The 23,912-nt window shown below is 32.7% G+C and overlaps 1 protein-coding gene across 1 annotated transcript; it reads left to right on the forward strand.

Moving 5' to 3' along the window:
- The first annotated feature begins 1,534 nt into the window (after positions 1-1,534).
- On the forward strand, positions 1,535-19,202 carry LOC113514467 (codanin-1). Its single transcript, XM_052893175.1, has 14 exons — positions 1,535-1,710; positions 1,780-1,868; positions 6,215-7,684; positions 9,130-9,289; positions 9,809-9,906; positions 10,764-10,873; positions 11,096-11,304; positions 11,719-12,234; positions 12,552-12,749; positions 13,764-13,980; positions 14,427-14,620; positions 15,003-15,159; positions 15,286-15,761; positions 16,564-19,202. Exons 1-14 carry the CDS (start codon positions 1,624-1,626, stop codon positions 16,699-16,701), a joined length of 4,119 nt encoding a protein of 1,372 aa, XP_052749135.1. The 5' UTR covers positions 1,535-1,623; the 3' UTR covers positions 16,702-19,202.
- The last annotated feature ends 4,710 nt before the right edge of the window (positions 19,203-23,912 follow it).

The raw sequence follows: 23,912 nt of genomic DNA on the forward strand, positions 1-23,912 counted from the left end.
GAAATTTCTGGACACGAACTACAAACGAAGCAATGTCTAACTCTACATACGATTTTCAGAAAGTTTGATCTTCATTTACAAAAAAAAAACATCTTTTCCATGTAGCCATTATACATGGAATCAGATATTTGTTCTGCAGAAGTCTTATTATTTTATTCATACAACAATTGCAACGAGTTTCTTTTTTAGGGTCAGATCCAGCAGTAAGATTTTTGTGCTTTTTTTATTGTAATGTCTGCATAACTTCCAAGGACAAGACCTCTTTCTGTTTAAATTATGAGTCTTATCGATATGATCTCGTGTCAAAACTGGAATCATTTGTTATGGTAACAGTATGGGATAATTAGAGGACACCGCCCCCAGGGTCCTCTGGTTCTTCCATCGCAACTCTTTAATAAAAGAAACTTAACAGAATATATACAATATATATAAAATAATTATCAATAAACTATTAAAAAATACAAATATGCTAGATATACTCAGCTGATCAAGTTAAATTTAATTTAAAATAATTTAGCAATGAATACGTTACTGCCTTTTTCGAGATTTCCCGCGCTTTCGACCCGATCGTAGAATTTTTTCGAATGGGCAAGAGTGTTGCTAATTACAATGTAGTAAAAATTATTAATTTTAGATAGTAGTAATTACAGTAAAGTTTTAATAAAAATGTATTTATAGTAAATTGCGATTATTATTACAAAAGTAAGCAGGGAAGTAAATAATTAGGGAATTAAATGATAAAAATATGAAATTTGCGTTTTCCTTTCATCATTGGTTTCACTGACATAGTATTATTGTATTGGTAGTGGATGCAGACTAGAATGGATTTAGTAGTAGTAAATAAGACTGTTGTAATTAATTACTAATTAGTAAAATCATTCAAATACAGAAATTAGTATTTTACTAATTTATTTATCGAATTATAAAATTTGTAATTATTAATTATTGGAATTACAAAATCATTCGTATACGCGCATCGCTATGAAAGCTAAAGAACTCGTTTCCAAATTTAATTCCAGTCAAAAAAAACGGAAGTGACAGTTGACAACTTAAGTACCAAGCAGCATGGTCTCCGACCTTAGCTTGTTCCACAACGAAACAAACGTATTAAAAAAACTTGTACCAACTTCTCTGTATTTTGACCAGAAACTGAAAAAAAAGGTATTGCCAGATCAGATATATTTTTCATTTTTTATGGTAAAAATGTTTATATTGGTGAATTTTTGAAGATAAATAAATTGGGTTCAGGAAATTTCTGTAACTTTTTTTGACAGATTTGGTACTTACTGTATAGTTTAGCAGTATATAGATGTATAGAATATAAGAATGAAAGTAATAAAGATGAAGTTGTTATCTTAGAAAACGACCTTGTCGTTTTTAGGTCTTGTAATTAAATTTTAAAACGAAGTAAAAATCGACACAAATTTTGTGATCGGATAAATTTTTTAAAAATCGTACCAATTTGGAGAAAAATATTCGGGTTAAAAAATTTGAGTAGTAATTAGACATCACATCTGGCAATGCTTTCTGAAATTCTGAAAATATGGCGGTTGAGTGACGTTTGACCGCGCAGCTCTTTCATATAATCGATTATTAAGGAAATTCTATTTTAGTTTATACAAAATGCCTGAAACAATTATTGAAAGTGTCCTTAACGGAAAAATTGACATCGCATTATTGATAAGATGGCTCGGAAACGAACCAGTAGAGGTAAAAACTAACCTAGAAATTTCATGAACTAAGTGGTATTGTTTATATTATGAATTTGTTATATTTCAGGATAGCAACGAAGATTGTGTGTTACTGTGTTGCAATAGAAGCGAGTTTGTTGTCCAATTCTTATCTTATTTGAGGAATCAAACAGATAGGTAAGTTTGTTTGAAAGTAAACAATGGTTGTCAAATTTATGAAAGTTTTGACAATATTACTTAGTTGTTATTTATTATTATTGTTATTTGTTATTATATACTTGTACAACAAACAAAATGTTTGTGTTATAATAAAGTCCAAAGGCTGAATTAAAAATATAAATTAATAATATGAATTATTTATGTATATAATTTTTTTTTAATTTTATTATAATGTATTATTATCAAATAGTGAAACATTGTTTTTATTAATGCATAATATAAATGCATTATGAACCTATTTTTATTATTACCAAATTTTAAGCTGTTTTTAGGGCAATGTTAATACTATTCACGTTTAAGTTTACCAAAGTGTGGAGATATTGCTGTCAATTATCATAAACAATTTTCAGTGTTTCTGATTGATTAGTCAGGGAGAGTATTGTTATAATTTGGATCTAGTGGTCCCATTGTTGGCAATGTAATTATTGTGGTTAATTCTTCTAAATAAAATTAAATATGATGGCCCAACTAATCATAAGCACATAATCATTAAATGAGGCGGGGTGGGCAATGACCGCTCCTAAATTGCTTAGTGCCCATCCCAGTATGCAAGTGCAGTTTTCATGCTATGTGTAAAGATATATTGTCATAGTCGTAGAATGCTGACGGATCTTTATATGTAATATTTGATAGATCCGTCAGTATTCTACGACTATGATGATATCTGAATTATATATATATATATATATATATATATATATATATATATATATATATATATATATATATATATATATATATATATATATATATATATATATATATATATATATATATATATATATATATACATACATACATACATACATACACACATAGAGGCATATACAACTTTTTGTGGGGAAAATAATCTTAAATACACTAATGCAACTAATTGACTTCATTCTCATATATTTTTACTCATTGGTACCCTACTTCCATATATTGTTACCACAGGTGGGGTTATCATTTTATTTTGATCTCATTAAACAAGATCAAGTCCAAATCACAAAAAAAATATTGCTAAAACTAAATATAAGTCGGATCCGGACAGACATCGTAATGAGTACATCAATACTAGAAATCTCTGCAACAGGGTGTGTAGGGAGGCTCAACGACGCCACATTCATAAATCTGTAGAAAATGGTGATCATTGGTAAGAGTCATAACGATAATCCTGTGTAATCTTGATGTTGAGTGTCTTAATAATATGTATACCAACCAGTGAATGATGATAGAAAATATAAAGGAAACACTTACAATTTCATGTTTTATGTGTATGTCAATAATTTTAATCAATTGTATTGTTTCAACAAATTGACTGATGATATCCGTTTTGGCATGGAGAATTCTCAATTAACGGTCTTAACATATTGGATTTATATATAGGATTGCTAACCTCTCTCAACATATCTCCAAAATTACATGGATAAATGTATTATATAAATATTTAAAATAAATAATATGATGAAATATATTTTTTAAATCATGGTCTTGTTATAAATTGATAATTTTTTAATGACCATAATTGAAAATAAATCTTGGCATTATTTTTTAATGACACAGTAAAAAAATGTTTGCTGCAACTTTTGCCTTAAATAGACTACGTAAATAACACCAAAATTGTGCTCGCACACACCTTACTTATTCTTGATTATGCCGACTCATGTTATTTAGACCTCACCGAAGAGCAATTAAACAAGTCAGTTAATTTTGTAATACAAATAGATTTTAATCTTATTGGCTTTATATTATATCCTGTCTCTTCTTTACACAATCAATTAGACTTGTTTTCTTAATATTACAAACATAAAAAGTAAAACTGTTCTGGAATCACTACCTACCTCTATTGTGCTCAAACTCTTACTAGCTTCAAAACCTCTGTTATCTTACTACCTCTCACTTTAGTACTATCATTTTTTTCTGTTGTATGTATGCTGTTAAGTATGTGTATTTTATGTATATATTTAATTGTGTATATATTATATATGTATGTATATATTTAATTGTGTATATATTATATATGTATGTGTATGTATGTATGTATGTATGTATCTATATATGTTTGTATATGATAATATTTATATAATAGTGCGCCACCTACTCTTTGTCTTTTTCTATGTCCTCTATTAAAAATAATTAATATTTTTGTTATTTCTCTTTTTACTTGGTGCAATAAAGTGTAAATAAATAAATAAATAAATAAATATAATCAATACTTATATTTAAAATATATTTTTGTCTTCCTCAATATGGTGAAATATTTCCGGGTAAGGATGTCAAGTTAGTACCTATTTAAGAATAATTATTTTTGGATTTCAAAAGAATAAAACAAAATTTTTTTTGTTGACATGAATGTTTTTCGATTCAACTATTTTTTTTTAATATATAATATTTAATTTATATACTAATTTACTAATTGTGAGTAAATTTTAATTAGTCTTTTATTAATCAAAAGGGTTTTATTTCTGTATTTGTTGTATTATTTGTGATTGTTTTAAGGATGGTAATTTTTTTGAAACCTTGAAATATTTTTTAAACAAGCTGAAAATGGTAACCACCAACTTTAGATATAAACAATACCATGGGTGTAACAGAATATACAATGTCACCCATGATACCCTTCATATGTTGCTATTCCTAAAGACTAAGCTGTTATGCCTGTATCTTGTAATTTCATTGCTATATCTCACAAATTCTCCCCTTCAAACTGAAACATAGTCATGTAAATACAACTACTTCACAACAGAAATAGAATAGCACATAAGTACCCAAGCAAATGAAAAAAAAAGTGAATATGGAAGTAAAACACCTTAGTCTTTAAGAATGTCAATGTATTGTATACATGAATAGTGGCAAAACCAGTTATTTTGATTTAAAAATCAATTTACTGGAATGATTATAATAAAATTTCTATGGATATGATTGTATAAAATTTTATTTTCAAATTGGTTTACAAATAATGTAGTTCTATTATAACATGTATTGTATAAAGTCCACAAAGTTATTTAGTTTCTAAAAATGTTTTAATTTTACAGCACAATTATTACATAATACGTACATACTACATACAACTTATTACAGGTGTACTGAACTAAAATAAATGAATAAATTATTATTAACTTTAAAAATTGTTCAGTGCAAGCACTGATTTATGCACATTTCATGCACACAAGTGTAATTACACTTTTGTCACGTTTTTATGATTGCATTGCCAGTCTATTAGTATACTATGGTATACTAAGTCTATGTATTTCTAGCATTTGACTCTGGCAGTATAAGTGAAAAAAGTATAATATAAAATAATAACATGGTGGACTTAATGTTAAAAGCATTCTCTCCCAGCCAACCTTAGGGAAGTATCAAAATACCCAAATGGGATACTAGTAATAATTAATATACATACATACTAATATTTACATATAAACAAATATATATAAATAACAAATATACACTTAAATGATATGTAAAATACACAAAGATGACAATAATATTTAGTGTTTATTACTCAGATAAAGTAGAAGAGTGAGCATAAACATTTTATTACACAAAGTTATATTTTTTTGAAACCTTACTCTAATATCTCCTTGATATTGAATGGTAATGATCACTCTTATCTATCTGTAGCAGTAATGTTCAGAAACAATTTTGTACAATTTGTTTAATGGATTAAATGTTCAGATAAAAAAGAAATCGCATTCCATTGAATGAATATATTTTATAATACTCTGAATTATATATATATGTCTGTACATATCTGTATATATTTACATCAATAACTTTGTATACAAATACTGCCACTTACCTTGACATCTAAATTAAAAAAAAAAACTGTATGAGGAATATGTATTTTTAACTTCTTATTAATAGGTGATGCCAACAGTAGAAACCATCCTTATTTATCTTTCATTTGTCTATGCCAAATTCTGTAGTTCAGTGGTAAAAATCTGTCTACTGTTCGTGTACTGTAGATATTGAGACATGGGATACTGGGGCCGATTCGTAAATATCATTTCTCAAACTTCACTCTTGACCTAATTTTTCTAATTTGATAATTACGCGAAATTACTATTTTATGAACCATTATGAACTAAAATTATAATAGTTTTAACATAAATCTATTAGAAAATTTGTTCACATTGGTTCGTACAGTAAAGATTTCTCTGTGATATCAAATAGAAATTTAATTTTAAGTTTAGAGAAAGTCTGTCTCAAAGTCGATCCCATTGTATTGTTGATGTAAACAATACTGTGTATATTTGCTGAATCTAGACTCGTAAGTTTCTTAATTGATATCTTTATCAACTAATGAAAATTTCTTTCAGCATTTTACAAACCAATACCAATGCACACCAAATTCTACAACATCAAAACACACCAGAAAAAATTATAAATTCACGTCGCAACCACCGCAGATCTATCAGTGATCCAACCAGTGATGATAGAACAATGGATAGTCTTTCAGTCAAAACAGATCGTCAGAGAAGCCACGAATCATCTCCAAGTAAAGATCGTAAGCGTACTGGAAGAAGGGTAAAAACTAAATTATTTAATGATGACAAAAAAGACCAGTCAGTATCATCTGATGATTCAAGATTGAGCAGCGGTATTGAAAGAATAGCTGTATCTAGTACACCGCTGAAAAATGGAGTCAAAGACCACCCAAATCTGCCATTGGCCAGTCCTGTTACTCCGCGAAGTTTTAAAGAATACGAACGATGTGACACTCCTAGATTAACTCACAGGCATTCCAGATCTCATGAGAAAAGTTGTCTCGGTGACTACTTAGTTACAGCACAAAAAAGTACGAAGAAAAAGAAAGTTAACAAGAACATATCAAGTGATGACACCACAGACAGTAGTATGGCCTTAGACCTGAGCAACTCAGACATGTTTCCAGAGATAGGGGTTAGGAAATCTAGTTCCTTACGTTCAGAGAGACGAAGAATTAAACCCACTAATATTGACAAAACTGTCGCCCAGAAAAGCTATTCATTAAATAGTTTCACATCTGAATGTTTCCAACAGCCTTCACCATTAGCTCTAGAAGACAATTTAGCTTTCAAACCACAGAATTTGCAGCCAAAAGAATCGGCTAATACATTTGAAGTGGAACGTAACATGTTGAAACAGGAAAGGCATAAGCTTATGGAGAAATTTAATATTTTAAATACTTCCACCTCATGTACTACTATCGTAACTCCACAGATTAAGGTGTCCCAAAAAGATTCTTTTGAGAAAAACGTAAATTATATTAAATCAGATAACACCAAGATCATTTTTAAAGAGAAAATAGACATGTTAATAGAAATATATGATGCATTATTGAAAAATAATTTAATACTTAGTATTATAACGGAAATATATTTTCTAATATCTATTCTACTTTCTAAACAAATAGAAGATGACTATGTTATTGTTGAAACTAATTTAAAAAAGAACAATTTAGATTTTCTATTGAAATCGATACACAATTGTACATATTTTGCAGTTAAGTCTTTGTGGGCTCAAAGAGTGGTATTGGAAGTTATTTTAGATAAAAATTCATTGAAAATACTTGGTGAGAATAAAAAAGTAAGGTCCTTTTATCCGGATTTAGCGAAGTTTCTATTGAATTCATATGGGCTGAAGTGTGAAGCAGAGAATAATCAAGAAAGAAAAAACACACCAGAGTGTAGAACGTCAAATGGGGTCATTTGTTTTAATCTTGAAACGGATAATATAGATAATTTTCCAACCGTTGCGAGCTTCCAAAACTTTAAAAAGCAACGTGATATGTTCTACCAAATTTTGAGGTAAGTAATGTATTACTTTTTTATGTTCTTATTATTTTTAATGGTGGCCTCTAACTAACGAAACTAAAAACTAAACTAACGAAAAAGTACACCACCACCCATGATTGTTCTTACATTTTGATGTTCAATTAATTACCTAATGCAGTTCACATAATTTGTGCACTTTGTTGTTAGCAAGCTAGTAGTTTTTTTTTTTAATATTGTTAGGGAGGCAAATGAGTAATTGGCTTACCTGATGAAAAGCGGTATGTGCATATTGCTAGCCTTTAAGTTATAGAAATGTAGTTATTTTAGTATCTTTAAAAGTACATTACTACCGACGCCGGTATTATTGGCTCGAATGACGAAGCGCTCCAGTACAGTACATTTATATTACTTGCATATTGAGAATTGGTGATGTATTATTTCTTAAAGGACCGTAAAAATCTGTGCTTAGCATATTAAATAATTAAGTTACATATGGTGGATAGACTATATTTTATCCATAAAAACAATGAGAGTATTTAAAACTTATTAATTGTAAAAATAATTATTAATACAGAATCAGCGAAAATATTTCGTGACTTAAAAAAATATAAAAGCAATACAGCTAGTTGAGGACCTCATTTTAAAGTCACTCAAAAAAGGAGACAACACGAAAAAATAGCCCTCAGAAATGGTAACGCATGTCGTTCACGTTCCTGAGGGCTATTTGCATGCGTATAGTTTTCAAATTACTTGTATTCAATATTTAATTTATCTTTAAAATTAATTAATAATTTTCTAACTCCAACCATTCTATAATCTGTTTTAAACTTAATCTGTGGAACACTAATGGATATAAATTACCCGCTAAGTGTCCGTAATTATTTAGTTGAATCAGTTCTTGCCAATTATATTATCTAAATACTATTAACTGTAATGCTTTACACAACTGTGCCCAAAAAGGGAGTGAAGTATTTAATGTTCTTGTGTGTGTAGCGAAATAGCTGGAAGATTACTCGTTTCATCGCAATTGTTTTACTATATTTTGTCCCATAAAAATAAAAATGCATTTTAAATATTACTGACTAGCTATTACTATTAGCTACTTCGTACGTTTGAATTTATAAAAATAGGAAAACCAATAAAATGGAGCATTTCTAGATTGGATACTTAAGATAAACATACGTCAGATTTTATGGTGACTACACCATAACTAGTAAGTTCCTGTGCGATGTCGGAACAAACATACAAATAAGACAGACAGACTGACAAAATTTATAAAATTTGTTTTTGCTTCTGCTGCTCTTATTAAGAAAAAAATATTGAGTGATATTAATTTTTGTTAAATATAATCCTATATAATAATGTCTATACATCCATGTATAGAAATGGTCTAGTTACAGTTTTATTGTATTAGTAAAATTAAATAGCAAAGCTAAGGAAAGGTAATTTTAAGGATTGTTTGACATTGTATTATTCAGATGGTACCAAGAGATGCAAACGTCAGGTGGATCCAGGTCTACATTCCGCGCGAGGATCAAAACCTTGCTGACTTGTGGACAGTCACCGGCGAATTACGCGCACCTCGCTGCTCTGTTCACAGCTCATATGCTCTCCGAGTGTCTACCACATAATACACAGGTATGATTATACTAATATTATAAAATGGAAAAATTCTTTCGTTTGTAATAGATAAAACTGTTTTAAAAAATTCTTGCACCTATACAACTAAACAGGGAAGGGGAGGGCTTGCTAGTCAGATATACATAATTAAGTTGATATAAAAATTAGAATAGGAAAATAAATACTTTATAAACTGAATTTTTTCAAAATATTTGTTATTTTAGCATATATCTGGATACATACTTGACATAAGGTTTTTTTTTTTAATGGGTGAAAATGGTATGGTAACCCCGCCTGCGCTAACGAGATACGCTGGCGGAGCACCAGTGAAAGGTGATAGACGAGAATGAAAACAGGCCAGTTAGCCCATTATGATGAATTGTATAGGAATTAACCATGATAGTTTCCAGGGAGAACCGCGAGGAGGTCGACCTGGTTAGGTATATTGCTAGCAATGGGATTCTCAGTCTCCATTACTAACAATCCCTTTCCCCCCAACATGAGGTATTTACCTCAAATCGTTATACATTGTGACAGGAATCGAAGCTGAGCAAACTGCAACGTCGACTGACTTGCCCCACTGCACCGGAGTCACACCGACTGCCCTACTTCTCAGTTAAAGAATTGTTTTATAAGTAAGTAATTAAGTTAAAAAACTTGTTTTGAAACTTTTAACCTTTAAGAAATGTCTTTTAGCACCCCCAAAGGGATACTACTTAGACGTGTTAAAGTGACAGTAATCATATTATAATTTTAATGATTTAATTACATGTCTCCAAAAAATAATAATAGGTGATATGAATTTATAGACTTTAATATAATCTTAATATTAAATCAGAGGGAGACTTTGTACAAAAGTCGTCTGCTTGATACCTCTGTCCCTTGGGTGGGATATGGCAATGACATTACAATTAATAAACATGGCCTACACCATATACAGTAATCCCTCCTATAACACGGTTTCATATTACGCGATTACAATCCCTCGTATAACATGGGTATTCCCCCATATAACGCGGAGATTGAACATTCTATTAAAAAAAGATGTCGATGGAACGTCATTTCAGATAACTCCGACAGCAAATAAACATGTAATAAAACTTAATTTATTTGAAATTAACTGTTTTGAAGTTACGCATACATTTTTTATTTAATTTTTTTTGTTTCATTTTAATAAAACACATATATTTCATTCATAACATAAAGGGTTGGCAACGGCAGTTAGACTTTTAGAGATGTTTTAAGAGGGACGCTGCTGCCCATCCCTTGCCCGCCCTTTGTCGCCTCTTACGACACCCACGGAAAAGGAAGGGGTGGCCCATTCTATGCTGGAACCACACGGCGTGATATTATAATAAAAGCGAATGTTTGTTATCTCTTGATATTTTAAGGGCTCCATCAATCATGTTGACATAATACATACACGTAAAGTTGGCATGAAGAAGGACATGGCTACTTCTGCTAAAAAAAACACCTTTATTTTTGTTCATAGGGAGTTTATAATGTACACTGAGAATGAATCATTCCGCGTGCACCTTCGAGATGCGCTTGCTTCCGAGATTATTGTCTTGGATTCAACTCCTATCGCGACAGACGACAGAGGTAACGATCAGTTAATAATATGTTCATCGTAAAATATAAGACAAAAAAATTATTTTTCTATATGGGCAAATTTATTTCCATGCATTTCGGGTGAACCACATGCTCGTTTGTCGCCCTTCCACATAAAAAAATGCATAGTGCTAAATATTTGTCCAAGTTACATTTGAATTTATCTATAGGTTTATCATCACGTATATTACATCAAACTAATTTATTTTGCAGCAAGTGGCTCTGATATATCCCATGAGTACCTCCAGTTGTCGAAGAAACTGGGTCTTTTGGCTAAGTTCCTTGGGTTCGTGTGGTCACTGCCATATACACAGGTACCTCTGGACAGTTCCAAGTCTGTGGGCGTGCGCCCGCCACACAATCCCCTGTCAGCTCCACCCAAGGAGAGAGTACTCGAGAACAACTTGGCTCTTAGAAATTATGTGAGTTTATACACATTATTAATTTAATTTTTGTTCTGCGTCTCTAGATAAACCACAAATGAAGCTATCGGTAGATATATATAAGAAAGACGCTGGACATTGTTATCTCGTTCCATCTCGCGCATATGGATGCGAAAGCGTATCCATCGTTAGATTCTTTTTATATTTGTCTAGAGGGTTGAACTGTAATCCATAATTATTTTTATTTAATCATTTTAATTTTGCCTTTCATCCATGTTTTAACATTCATTTTCGATGTTTAATATTGTTTGCCCTTAACTTAATATTTTGCTTGTAAATTGTGTTCATTAAGATTCATGCTGACACTGAGTATAATACTTTGATAACTATGGCAATGCTGCTGGCACTGCAATAGCTTGGAATAGACAATTGATATTTTTGTGTTTGTTTCAGAGCCAACCCAGCATAGACCTGAAGGGTCTCTTGATCAATGCGTACAAAAACTCCCGGATCTCCATAACTCTTCCCTGGATGGTTCATTATCTATCGCAACTAGACTACACCACAATTCGAATAAAATATTACCAAGAATTACTAAAAATCATCTTCAATATATACACAGACAAACTAAAGCTCACCACAGAGAATTCGATGAAGAAAAACATGGCTATATACTTGAAATCGATTCTCGGCTGGCTATTCGATTTGCCGCATTTTCCAATCGAGTTGTTTTATGAGAAAAATATTGTAATTAGTCTTGTGTGCGAAGTGAATGTTGATTGTTATGATATAATCGATGAATCAATGCTATTTGAGTTGTGTCCATTTTTAAAGGATGTGAATGTATTGCTGTCTACATGTAGGGTGTCACATCATCAAAAAGAAGTTGGTAGTTTCCGTCATATAACGCCAGTCAGTCTCAGCTTTAATACTGAAGATCGAATAAGGAATAAAGAAAAGGAATTACAGGTAATATTTGAAGATTTAAATTTTAATGATTTATTTTTGCAATTTAGGATGGAAAACTATTAAACGTAAAGTGAAACTTCCGGCCTATAAATAATAATAACAGTGACCATGATATGTTTTTATGGCCTGTAATTGTACTGCCAAATTCGACCCTTCAAATCAGTCGTGCAAGCATAAGCACAAGTCTTGGCATCTGACACTGATACGTCCTCTGAGATTGCTGTCGAAAGCCCGCTTTTACTTTGAGGCCGGCTTTTTTTCGCGTCTACCATAAAGCGTGAGTGACGGACGTCACCTGAACGTACCGTACATTGCAGAGCCGGCTCGAGGAGGAGTTCCTGAAGAGCCAGCCGTCGTCGTGGCGGCGCGTGCTGGAGCTGGTGGTGGAGCGCGTGACGGCGGGCTGCGTGCGCGAGCTCACCGCGCGCCCCCTGGCGGCCGCGCGCGCGCGGGCACGCGCTCGGGCCCACGCACTCGTCGTGCGGCCCGGCCCCGCTCCTGCACCGCCCGACACGGTCAGTCAATCACTCATACTACGTCTTAGGATCTCGGGTCTTTGCACATTCCCTGGCGGGGGAATGGGGAAACCGGGGCTGATTGGCCCCTCTCTGGTGGTTTGTTTACGCTATGCGTAACTACGCATGTGTTTGTGCTGACCGGCTCGCTCAACGCGGTCTTCGCCTGCCGAGTGAGACCCCATGGGGGGAGGCCCGACAAACTGCCAGCGGATATATGAGCGGTCGACGGTTCTGTGGTATTCAATTTTGTCTTGCATCTAGTTGTGGGTTTGTTGCGCGCGAACTAATTCGCGCGCATAAGGCTGTCTGGGGGATGCGCGTGGAGCGGCGCCAGGTCTTGTCAGCCCCAGGCCCCCAGGTTGACGCGTTGGAATAGCCTGGTGGCCAAGGCTCCGATGAAAGGGTCTAAGGCTAGCAAGACATTCAGCTTATCCGTCGCGTACGCGTGGCGTTCAAGTATCACGTAACAAAATTTTAGGGGAGGAGGGGAGAGTCTTGAAAAATGTTACGATTTGTAAAGAGGCGGGACGGGAGTACGAACAATGCGTTACGTAACAATGTTTTATTTATTAAAATAAGGAACTAAAAAATTTTCGTTTATGTTTTACAGGAAATCCCTCGACTGTATTGTATATAGTATTTATTTTGTTTTCGTTGCCAATATTCGTTAGTGTTGTGACTTTTAGGTAAAAATGGTCGCTTAGGTGTTAACGTAACGTTTATGTAAGTAGAGGAAGGCGATACAAAATTGTTACACATACACTCATAAGAAAGTATCCAATTGCCGATCTTCTACTAATCCAATTTATAAAAGGACTTGGGGCGATTGTTAGAACAATGAAACTTGGTTAAGTGAGACTTTAAGGGACCCGTAAATTTGTCATATTTATAGAGGTATTCCACTTACCCAGTATCTCAAATATCCAGGTATATCTTCTATCTATCTAGTACCTTTCATGAGGACTACGGTGTTCCCAGGAAAGGTATTAACTCTGTTATCAATATCAACAGACTAATCTCCTAGAGTCCCTACAAGCTCTCTACTTGGAGCAACTACAGCAAGTACGAACTTCCGCGCTGGAGACTGCCGCCGCCTGGATTCGGACCCGGAGTGCCCACGCGCTAACCGCGTTGCTGCCGGCCGCGCCTCCCGCCCTGCACGCTCTCGCCGTCAAGGGCTGCCTCGGGAGGTTACGCAAGTGGATCGACGACAATTGGACCACTACTGGTATTTTTTTATACTGATGTAAATGACACGCACTTACTTACACACTCACTCGCACACAGCTACAGTGATAGAGTAAAAATGTAATGTCTACTCAAAAACTGATGAGAAATGACGAATTATAGTCACTCACAAATGTACTTTCTGCATGTTTAATTTAAATATCCATTTCATTCTCATAGATATTTTTTAATTAATAAAAATCGAATGGTAATATTATCACTATTGATTTTTGCTGACGGGGTTTCAATGAGGAATGATAGGTAAGGCAGCAGTTGGTTCATCATAATAAACCTGCCAGGAATCAAGACGGTTTCCATGGAAGACCGCGTGGTGGTCCACCTGACAGGTTATATTGCTATTATATGGGGCTCACTAGACCCTATTACTAACAGTTCCTTGCCCCTCCAAAAGATGTTATTTCACTCACGATCTTATCTTGATGACAGCGATCCTGTGTAAGGATATCGAGGCGGAGATGAAGGCGCTGGTGTCGCTGGGCGAGTGCGCGGCGAGCGGCGGGCGGGTACCGCCGTCCCCTACCGCCGGGCCCGCGCCGCCCGACTTGCGGGCACTTACCGCTCCCGCGCCGCATTTCCACGCCGTCAACGTCAGCCCCGCCGCGATCATCATACAAATCAAGGTATTCATGCTTGACACCCTTAAATTATATAGATAGAGTGATTCCATACACGGAATGGAAAAAAGTGGGTCAACTTGTTCATACAATTTTGCCTGATAAATAATTATGAATGATACCTTTATAACTTCTATATTTATTTTGTTTTAATAATAATAATAAAATTTATTTGCTGAAAAACACAGTATACAGATGGTAGTAATAATATATTAGGAACAGACGTGTTTTGCCAAAACAATGGCATGCAAAATTTTAATATTTATGGTAACTTCTTTTTAAATACTATTAACAAAATATTATTTATGTGTTTATAAAGTGTAATTATTTTTTAGTACAATGTAATTTTTGCATGTGTAAAAAGATAATTATTGTTTGCCTTCTGCAGGAACAAATCAGTCTGCTGCTAGAGGATGAGGAGGTTGGTGATTTGGAACCATTGCTTGCGAACTGCGCGGTGTGCTGTTCGCCGAGCAACTTGTTCGGCCGACTGCACACACAACGTGCTATCCTACACCTCAGCGTCGATCTGTGCATCGTGCTTGGTGAGCTATTTATAAATAAATAAATAAAACATTTATGAACGTTTCATAATAATTATCAATTATATGAATACATGATATGTATAAAACATTCAAAATTATTTTATTTTAATACAATTTATTTTTCAGTTAGCAAAAAACCAGATGAAGTAACTGACATGTTCCTTAACAATCTCCACGCTGTCTGGAACACATGTTGTCCAGATAGGAAGAAGAATCAAACAGAAGAGAGTTCAATATCTGACCGACGACCAGACCTCTCTCCTGACTTCAGGAACTTTGAAGATGACCGAGCACCAACACCAGTATCAGATGATGACGTAAAAGTTACAACTCCCATCATTATCAGTCCAGGTGTAGTAGAGGTAGCAAGCAATCAGAAAGAAGAAGTAACTTATGTAGAAGATAATAAAGAAGAGTTTTTAGGAATATTCGAACGTGTGTTGTGTCCCCGGAATATAGTGTTGCTGAGTCATTCTCGAAGTCCAGGACCGGCCTGGGCCTCGATGGCGAGGCTCCTGGTGTTTCTACTGCATCATCATTACCTTAGCGAAGACTCCCTCACAGAACAGTGCCTGGCGGTGTACAGGCAGGATTGGCCACAGGTAAGTAATTTGGTTGACAAAGGTCTTTTCAAATTTGCAAATCTATTCACATCAGTATTTGAATCAGAGAATCTATTAATTAAATACACATGCTTGCCACTGTGGTAGACCATTTTCAGTATAATACGTATCTGTACTGCGCAAGTGTACCTAGTTTCATATACAATTATGTTCAAGTTATATCTTTGTAGTTTTCTTTCATTATATAGGTTACACCTTTCTTAATTACAAAATTTCGTTGAAATCCCTTCAGACATACCTATGATATAATAAAGACCAGTAAAAAAGAGTTCAATTTAGCTTTGGGATACTTAATTCGTTATGGCTACGTGTGGATACCATAACATACCAAAATGGGTGTAACTAAAAACGGTCTTTCTAAGCCACAGACGGTCCTTTATGTCGAGGCTGTTTTGACACAGAAGAAACGATTGTTCACGTAATCCTGGATAGTGAAGTTGTGGCCCTCAGCGTTTAGAAATACTCGACACAGTGAGATCGCTCCGTGAGGCCTGTGAAGGTACCAAGAAATTTCCGAGCTTCTGGGTGGAACTGGGCTGGCTGTACTAGACATGACGCACAAAGGCTCAAATGAGTGGTTTGGCGCGGAAAATAGAGTTCAATTTACATTACATTACATTACAACGGTCTTTCTAAGGTTATTGATATAAAACAAAAATATTGTTGTGTGACTATTAAGAAATCTTTAAATATTAGCAGTATTCTATCATTCTTTGAGGGGAACAATAAAAAAGTTTTTCATTAATTTATTGGTAATAAAATTTCTTTTTTTTTTTCACAGAGTATTCTGGAGAGCTTGTCCACGTGCATGAAGTCGGTATCATCACAATGGTCCCGATCATCTACAGGGAAATTCAATTTGTTTCTTGACTTCTTAGCCGAATACTGCGGTGACATGGAGTATGAGCCGATGGAGTAAGGAAATATTGGTTCCTATCTACAGCTAACCATGGAATAGTAGGCTGTTCCTTTATAATAAACTTACATTCGCTCTCACGAAAGCTTCCCGAACACGACGTAGAAGCTTTAGTTAATTTACAGTGGAGGACGTCATTGGTACTCGTTAAAGGTGTACTCGAAAATTGTATGTTGTACAATCTTCACGCCGGTCCCTGGTGGAGCAGGCAGAAAGAATGGACACAGAAATAACACAATAATAGTAGTAACGAAAAACTAGACTAGATTGTTTAAAATCCAGTCAACAAAAAAGGTATAAAAAGTACCATAAATATTTTCACGAATGGTCGTGATGAGATAGTCGGGTACACTTGTGAACTATTATCATTGTGGTGAATGTAAAATGTCAAGTACATGTCCACATTTATTGTATAAATATTTTTCGAATTATGAAAATTCTATTCTAATATATTGCACATGTTTGTACGTGCGTATTAAAAATGTCAAAGCGGACGGGCCAAAATAATTTTCATTGCTTAGGTGTAAGAGTTGCTACTAAAACATATCGTCATAGTCGTAGAATACTGACGGATCTTTTTATGTAATATTTGTCAGATCCGTCATTATCCTACAACTATGACGATATGTAACATTTGAACGTGAGGGAGTATCATTTTTGATTACTTAGCTCTAAAAGACAATTGTCTAAGACAAAAAAATATTGTCTTGACAAAAAATGTCAAGACATTTTTTTAGTATAACTGCTAACTTATCAATTGTTACCCGTAACATGCGACCTCGTCAAATGTAATTATTTATATCAAACTCAAGCTTCACACCTAATTATATGAGACTACTGAATTTATTGATTACTTAATAACAGTTTATATACCGGCCAGTATCTTAACAATTGGCCAACTAAACCGTTAGTTTTTTAAAACGGTAACATTAAATGATCCAGTGAGATTTATTTTGAGTAACATTTAGGCCTTACCACACTGATTTTATTTGTGGGTATAAGTGTAAGCTTCTTATGATCGTTTGTATTTATTATATATACAATATTGTTGCTGCCTTATATTTGCAATTTACAAAACTTTTAAAATAAATTAAACGATTATCCTATACTTTTTCGAATCGAATTTTAATTATATTTACCTAAACTTCACGTAGTAAGCTTGACATAATAAAATGTTTATATTATTTCTAATCATAGGCAAGAGTAATTTTTTTTTAATTTTTGTTTGTGAATTTCTTTACAGATTTTCATAAACTAGTCTGGTTAATAAAATTTGATAGTAGTTGACTAAATATAAATATTAGCTTTGAATGTCAGATAAAATTTAGTTTAATTATCTAACTAAATGACGTACGTATGTATGTGGAAATCTATATAATTAAATTAATTATATATTTGGGAATAAATAAAACTTAATTAATTATTAAATAATTAAGTTTTATTTTTATTAAAAATATATGTATGAGTGAGTCGAAATATGAAAATAACTGCAACTTTTCCCGCGTAATAATTACCGCTTCCTTGTTCGAGTTATCTGGAAGTTTTTAATATACCTCAAAGTTTGAAGAGGAAAGCCTTTAATCAGTGCGTGTTGCTAGTGATGCTCTATAGCATCTAAACATAGTTCTACACAGTGTACCGTATTCAAAAGATTTAAATTACTCAACGAGCTATGGAGAAGGCTATGCTCGGAGTATCTTTGCGACAGAATCCGAAATGAGGATATTTTGTGTTTCTACCGTGAAGCAGTTGTGTTTGCATGGCTGTGTTTCGGTTTGAAGGGTGGGATATAGCTGTAAAATTACAGTAAGTCCTCGGGAATGGCAACACCGTGGGAGGTATCATTGGCGAATTGTTATGTCCATGGTATTGCTTATGTATAGGCGACGGTTATCGCTTTCCATCAGGTGGGCCATCAGTTTGTTTGCCATTCTAAGTTACATTAAAAAACTGCAAAAGAATCAAAGTAACCGACATAGTCTGAAGGATACGCAAGCTGAAGTGGCAATGGGCTGGTCGTATAACTCGAAGAACCGACAACCGATGAGGAAAAAAGATTCTTAAGTGACGACCTTAAATGCATTGCAGGAAGTCAGTCAGGACTGCTCCTTTGGCAGTCTATGGGGGAGACCTGTGTTCAGCAGTGGACATATGATGATGATGATGATGATGATGATGATGAACTATAATATAAAACAACATTTGTCTGTGTATCATAACAGACTCAGGTTAGCACAGATTTTCATGTGATATTTATTTCAATTCCTAATTGTTATACCTACCTATAAAATATATGTTTTGTCATTATAAATTATTTTTTATTGCGACTATTAAAGAAAATATATGTCGGTTAATAATATTTCAAAATTAGAGATATTTAATAGAGATAATTCAAAATTTATCACAACTTCATAAATCATAATGTGTTTATAAAATGTGTGCTGGTTCTTGTTATTATATATTATTATTTATTATTTATATTAATTGTAAATAAAATTGCCGTCTGTTGATATTTATATATATATATATATTTTGTTCTATTTCAATTGTTTATCAATTTTCTTTTTTTTTTTATAAAAAACCACAATTGTCATTGTATGTAAAAAGGTTAATTTTGAACATAATGTTCGTTAGTTTTTTCTGTATTTAGTTATTAAACTTGCAATAGAGAATATTACATTTAATTTTATGCTACAGAAAAAGACAATAAATATATTAAAATGATATTAATAGACACCATATATCAATTTTATACATTATTTAGTTATGATATATGAATTTGTAATAAATGGATTATAATTATTATATTTTAAAGGAACTAACGGTAAGTTGGGTCTAATATCTCAACTTACTGTGCACTAACTTTGATCTCAAAAACTATAATAAAAATAAAATAATAACCGTATTGAAAAGCAATATACATTATACATATTAGGTGATTTAGGCAAATGACAAATAAATTATAAACTTTGAACACCATATTTGGATGTCTTATAGTATAAATTATATATCAGAATTAGTGGTGTGAAAAAAAATTGGGTGTCGCAAAAGTATGTTATAATTATATATTATGTGTAATTGTAGGTAGGTAAGTATTTAATTATATGTAAATTGTGTTAAATAATGTTATCGAGTCATCTGTAATCAATTTATTTATTTATAGGATCTCTAAATGAAAATGCTCATTTAAAATTGGTACAAATTATTAGCTAAGGAAAAATTGGTTGACTGAAATTAACATGTTGAATAACTGAAATTAAATATTAAAAAAATATATTGAATTATTAAGAAACAGGCTTCACACTCGATTCCAGGAATAGTTGATTATTATACTTTATAAGACAAAACTAAACGTCGTGCTACATTACCAGTTGAAATTGGACATGTAACCATATCATATGGTGAATTGAATTAAATTTCTTTTTTTACAGCTTTACAATAAAACTCAACGGAGTCATACTAAGATAAGGTTATCATTTTGAAATTTGAAAAGTCGGACAAATGAAGCTTAAATATTTTTGTTGCATTTATTTTATATAATTTTATAAAAAAAATATCTAAGCCTAACATTTAATATCCGATTCGACAAATTCGATCAGAGAATAACCTATAAAGACGCTAACTAACACTAGAAAGGTATAATATACCAGTACTTAATGTTATTTTCCCATGTTTAAGTCGTTCTAAATTTATATATATTTTAGCCATATTGATCTAGCGTATTACATGTATTTAGATATTGTATTGAATAGTTAAAAAAAAGTGGTGTGGTAGTTGGAAATTGATTAATCTGTAATATTTTTTTGTATTACTAATACAATGGCAAATAAAAATAATAGGAGTATACAATACAAACGAATTTATTATGTAATATTTTATGATGTTGCTATGACAGCTCTAAAACTAGATGTATGAGCCTCAGAAGCTATTATTTTTTTTTTTTTATATTAAGGAAACAGTCTTGACATAACTTTGTTTCATAATTAGACATTTATTAAAAATAAATCCTCTGTATAATAATAAAACAAATCAAACGATTTGATCTAAAAAAATATGCTGAGTTTATTTATTAAATATTCTAAATATAAGATTAAAAGGATTATACGAATTTTTAAATTTAATTGTGGCAAGTGCCAATTATAATGCCAAATTTAGTTGTACACCGAAAATATTTTTAACATCGGTAACTTTTGATACTGATTTATAGAGGGTGTAGAGGGCAGGTTATCAAAAACTGAAACAGTTAATTCAGACCATTATTCTAAACTGAAAACCAGTGAAAATTATTTCTGGAAAATTACAAATTTATTTCCTGTTTTTTTTTCTTCTTCATTTAAAATCATGCTATTTATGATATTAAGTCACAATATAAAGTAATAATAATACCAAAAAACAGCAATGTAATACACGCATTAAAATCCTACCGCGACGCGCGAAATCAGCTGTGTAAGGTTAAAGCCCCTAGCGTACGAAAACTACTTACGAAGAAGTGCTATTGGGCGTGAGTTGTTGGTATCACGCGTCGTGTGGATCGTAAAATTTCGCATTACCGACGAGTAAGCATAAAGCGCACGGTCATATAGCCGGCCATTCTGATCCGTCCAATTCTTTGAGAAAGTATACATTTTATTTCAAACAAATATAAAAATTATATACAATCAAAAGATGCTCCACTTTAAAAATTAGAAATTAAAACTTTAATTAACTTGTATTTTATTGCTAATCGCAAGAACGATGAATAAATTATTTTAACATTTTTTGTTCATAAAAACATTATTTAAAAATTTTAGAAAATCATGAGACAAAGGTTGCCGATGTGAACAATACAAATGATTCTTATGTAACAAACTGCCAAAGTGTTATCGGGTGCAAAATAGTATTATGACAAATAAATACACAAAAAAAAAATTGCAGCGTAGGTATCATATTTTTTTTTTTTGTAATGGATGATAATAGAATGGTAAGCCTGCGCTAATGGTGTACGCTAGCGCGGCAGCTGTGAGGGATGACAGGTGAGAATGTAAAGGCAGGTCCTTAGCCCATCGTGATGAATACACCTGGAATTCAGCACGATGGTTACAGAGGGGGATCACGTGAAGGTCAATCTGACAGGGTATATTGCTAGCAATAGGACTGTTAGACCTCATTACTAAAACCTCTCCCCCCCCCCCCCCCGTAGGCACCATATTACATATACATTGACTATTGTATTAGATTGTATTTAAAACCGTTCCGAAAATATATTAATTTTACAACACACTTTAGAGTCGTTTATTATCCAGGTTTTAGCTTTTAGTTACATGACTGGCCGCCTGTCTGATGTCAACTCTCTTTAGGAATGCATTTGTTGGTGGTATTCACCACCTACACTATGGAAATATCAAGAAAATTATTATTTTTATTATAAATCATCAAAAATTTTAAAATAATATAATTTTAAAAATCTCTGAATCCAAACAAAATGAATGATTAAAATTTACTTATAGTTTGTATCCAAACTTTATTTTCTAAGGCTATTTATTAGTACCTTTAAATATTTTTTGAATAGATGATAATTTAAGAGAGAAATAGAATATAAATAGGAGGTAGGCATTTGGAAGGTACTAATAAAATACTGTTTGCAAATATCCATTACTGCATTTGTTTTTAAACCATTGTCCTTTGAAACATATATATATATATATATATATATATATATATATATATATATATATATATATATATATATATATATATATATATATATATATATATATATATATAACAATTTTCATAGAAACTGAATACTTATCTAAGACATATTTAGTTTGTCCTTTTTGCACCCAGTTCAGCATTAGTGATAAGCTTATACAGACATTTGTAAATAATGTGTATAGGTTAAATTATTTAAATGTAAATTGTATACAAAATACATTGTGTATGTTTTATGTAATCTGATAGGAAAGAAAAGTCATGGCGACATTTTGGGGGGTTATAGCGATGATATATATTATCGATTTGATTTTTGCAATTGATGTCTCTAAGTGTGGCAAAAAAGAAGTCAAAACATTCTTTTTGCATCATAAAAGTAATACAATTTTATCGGACAATTTTCGCATGTTTTACTTAATTATTTAAACGTGTACCAATAAAAACTATGAATACTGTTTTGGCTTCTTTAATGTTCTTAACATATTTTTCTTCTTTTTTACTTTGTGTAAGGATATTTACAGTGATATGAATAAGTATGTAAGGTATATCTATTCGAAATCCAACGACAGTATCAATAAAACTAAACAATTATTCGCGATGGTAACAGGAAAGTAATTTTTGAACTTTCCATGCAAAATTAGTTATTAAAAAATATTTTCGTATTTTAGCCAATATTTTAGGATGTTCAATTTCCTAAATGAGTACTATCGCTGGGTTACTAATCGGTACACCTTTCCCCTTCAACCTATTAATCGTTCTAACTTATGTGATATATTATGCTATATAGTATTAAGTCCGCCTTTTGTACCAGACATTTTTTTTTGTAATGTGGTCAATAAAGCATAAATAAATAAATAAATAAATAGCCCTAAAGAGATATCTCCAACCAATGTACATAATTATGTGCGTCCATTTTATTTGTTCGCTTATAACGAAAATCACATTATACTCGTTTTCTTTAAAAGTAGTTTTATTTCCGTATTTTGTTTAAAAAAATGTGTAAATATGATCACGATCACAACGAAAATCTTATATAGGGTAGTCACTTTTAGTATATTTAATAAGTAGAGTAGGTACGAGGTCTGTCCGGAAAGTTCGTATAAAAGTGTTCTGGAATGCGAGAAAGAGGAGTGGGGAGGCCAGGTAAGCGCAGGACCCCTTCCTTATGTCCCTAACAATGCTTCAGTTCTGGTCTGACATGGCTTGTCACGCCATCTGTGAAGTTACCTCTTAACGAAACCCCGTCGGCATGGAGCCCGCTTCCGTTGAAGAGCAGCGCGTCGTAATCAAGTTTCTCTCGAAACTCGGCAAGAATGGCCGTGAAATTTTTGCCGATCTCAGAACAGTTTATGGGGATGATGCTGTGAAGGAACCAACCGTCCACAAGTGGCTAAAAAGATTCAGAGAGGGCCGAGAAAGCGTTCAAGATGACCCACGTTCAGGACGTCCTTCCACTTCACATTCCGACGAACACAGGCCAGACAGTTGATGGAAAATTCTACGTCGATGTGCTCAGACGCCTC

The sequence above is a fragment of the Galleria mellonella genome, unplaced genomic scaffold (genome assembly GCF_026898425.1).
Source record: "Galleria mellonella isolate WM207_F2 unplaced genomic scaffold, CSIRO_AGI_GalMel_v1 utg172, whole genome shotgun sequence".
Lineage (NCBI taxonomy): Eukaryota > Metazoa > Arthropoda > Insecta > Lepidoptera > Pyralidae > Galleria > Galleria mellonella.

Excerpts from the sequence above, each read along its gene's own strand:
- LOC113514467 (XM_052893175.1), top strand. The coding sequence starts at position 1,624 with ATGCCTGAAACAATTATTGAAAGTGTCCTTAACGGAAAAATTGACATC. Across the intron at positions 11,305-11,718 it reads ACTTGGCTCTTAGAAATTAT|AGCCAACCCAGCATAGACCT; the intron begins GTGAGTTTATAC and ends TGTTTGTTTCAG. Across the intron at positions 15,160-15,285 it reads CGATCTGTGCATCGTGCTTG|TTAGCAAAAAACCAGATGAA; the intron begins GTGAGCTATTTA and ends TTTATTTTTCAG.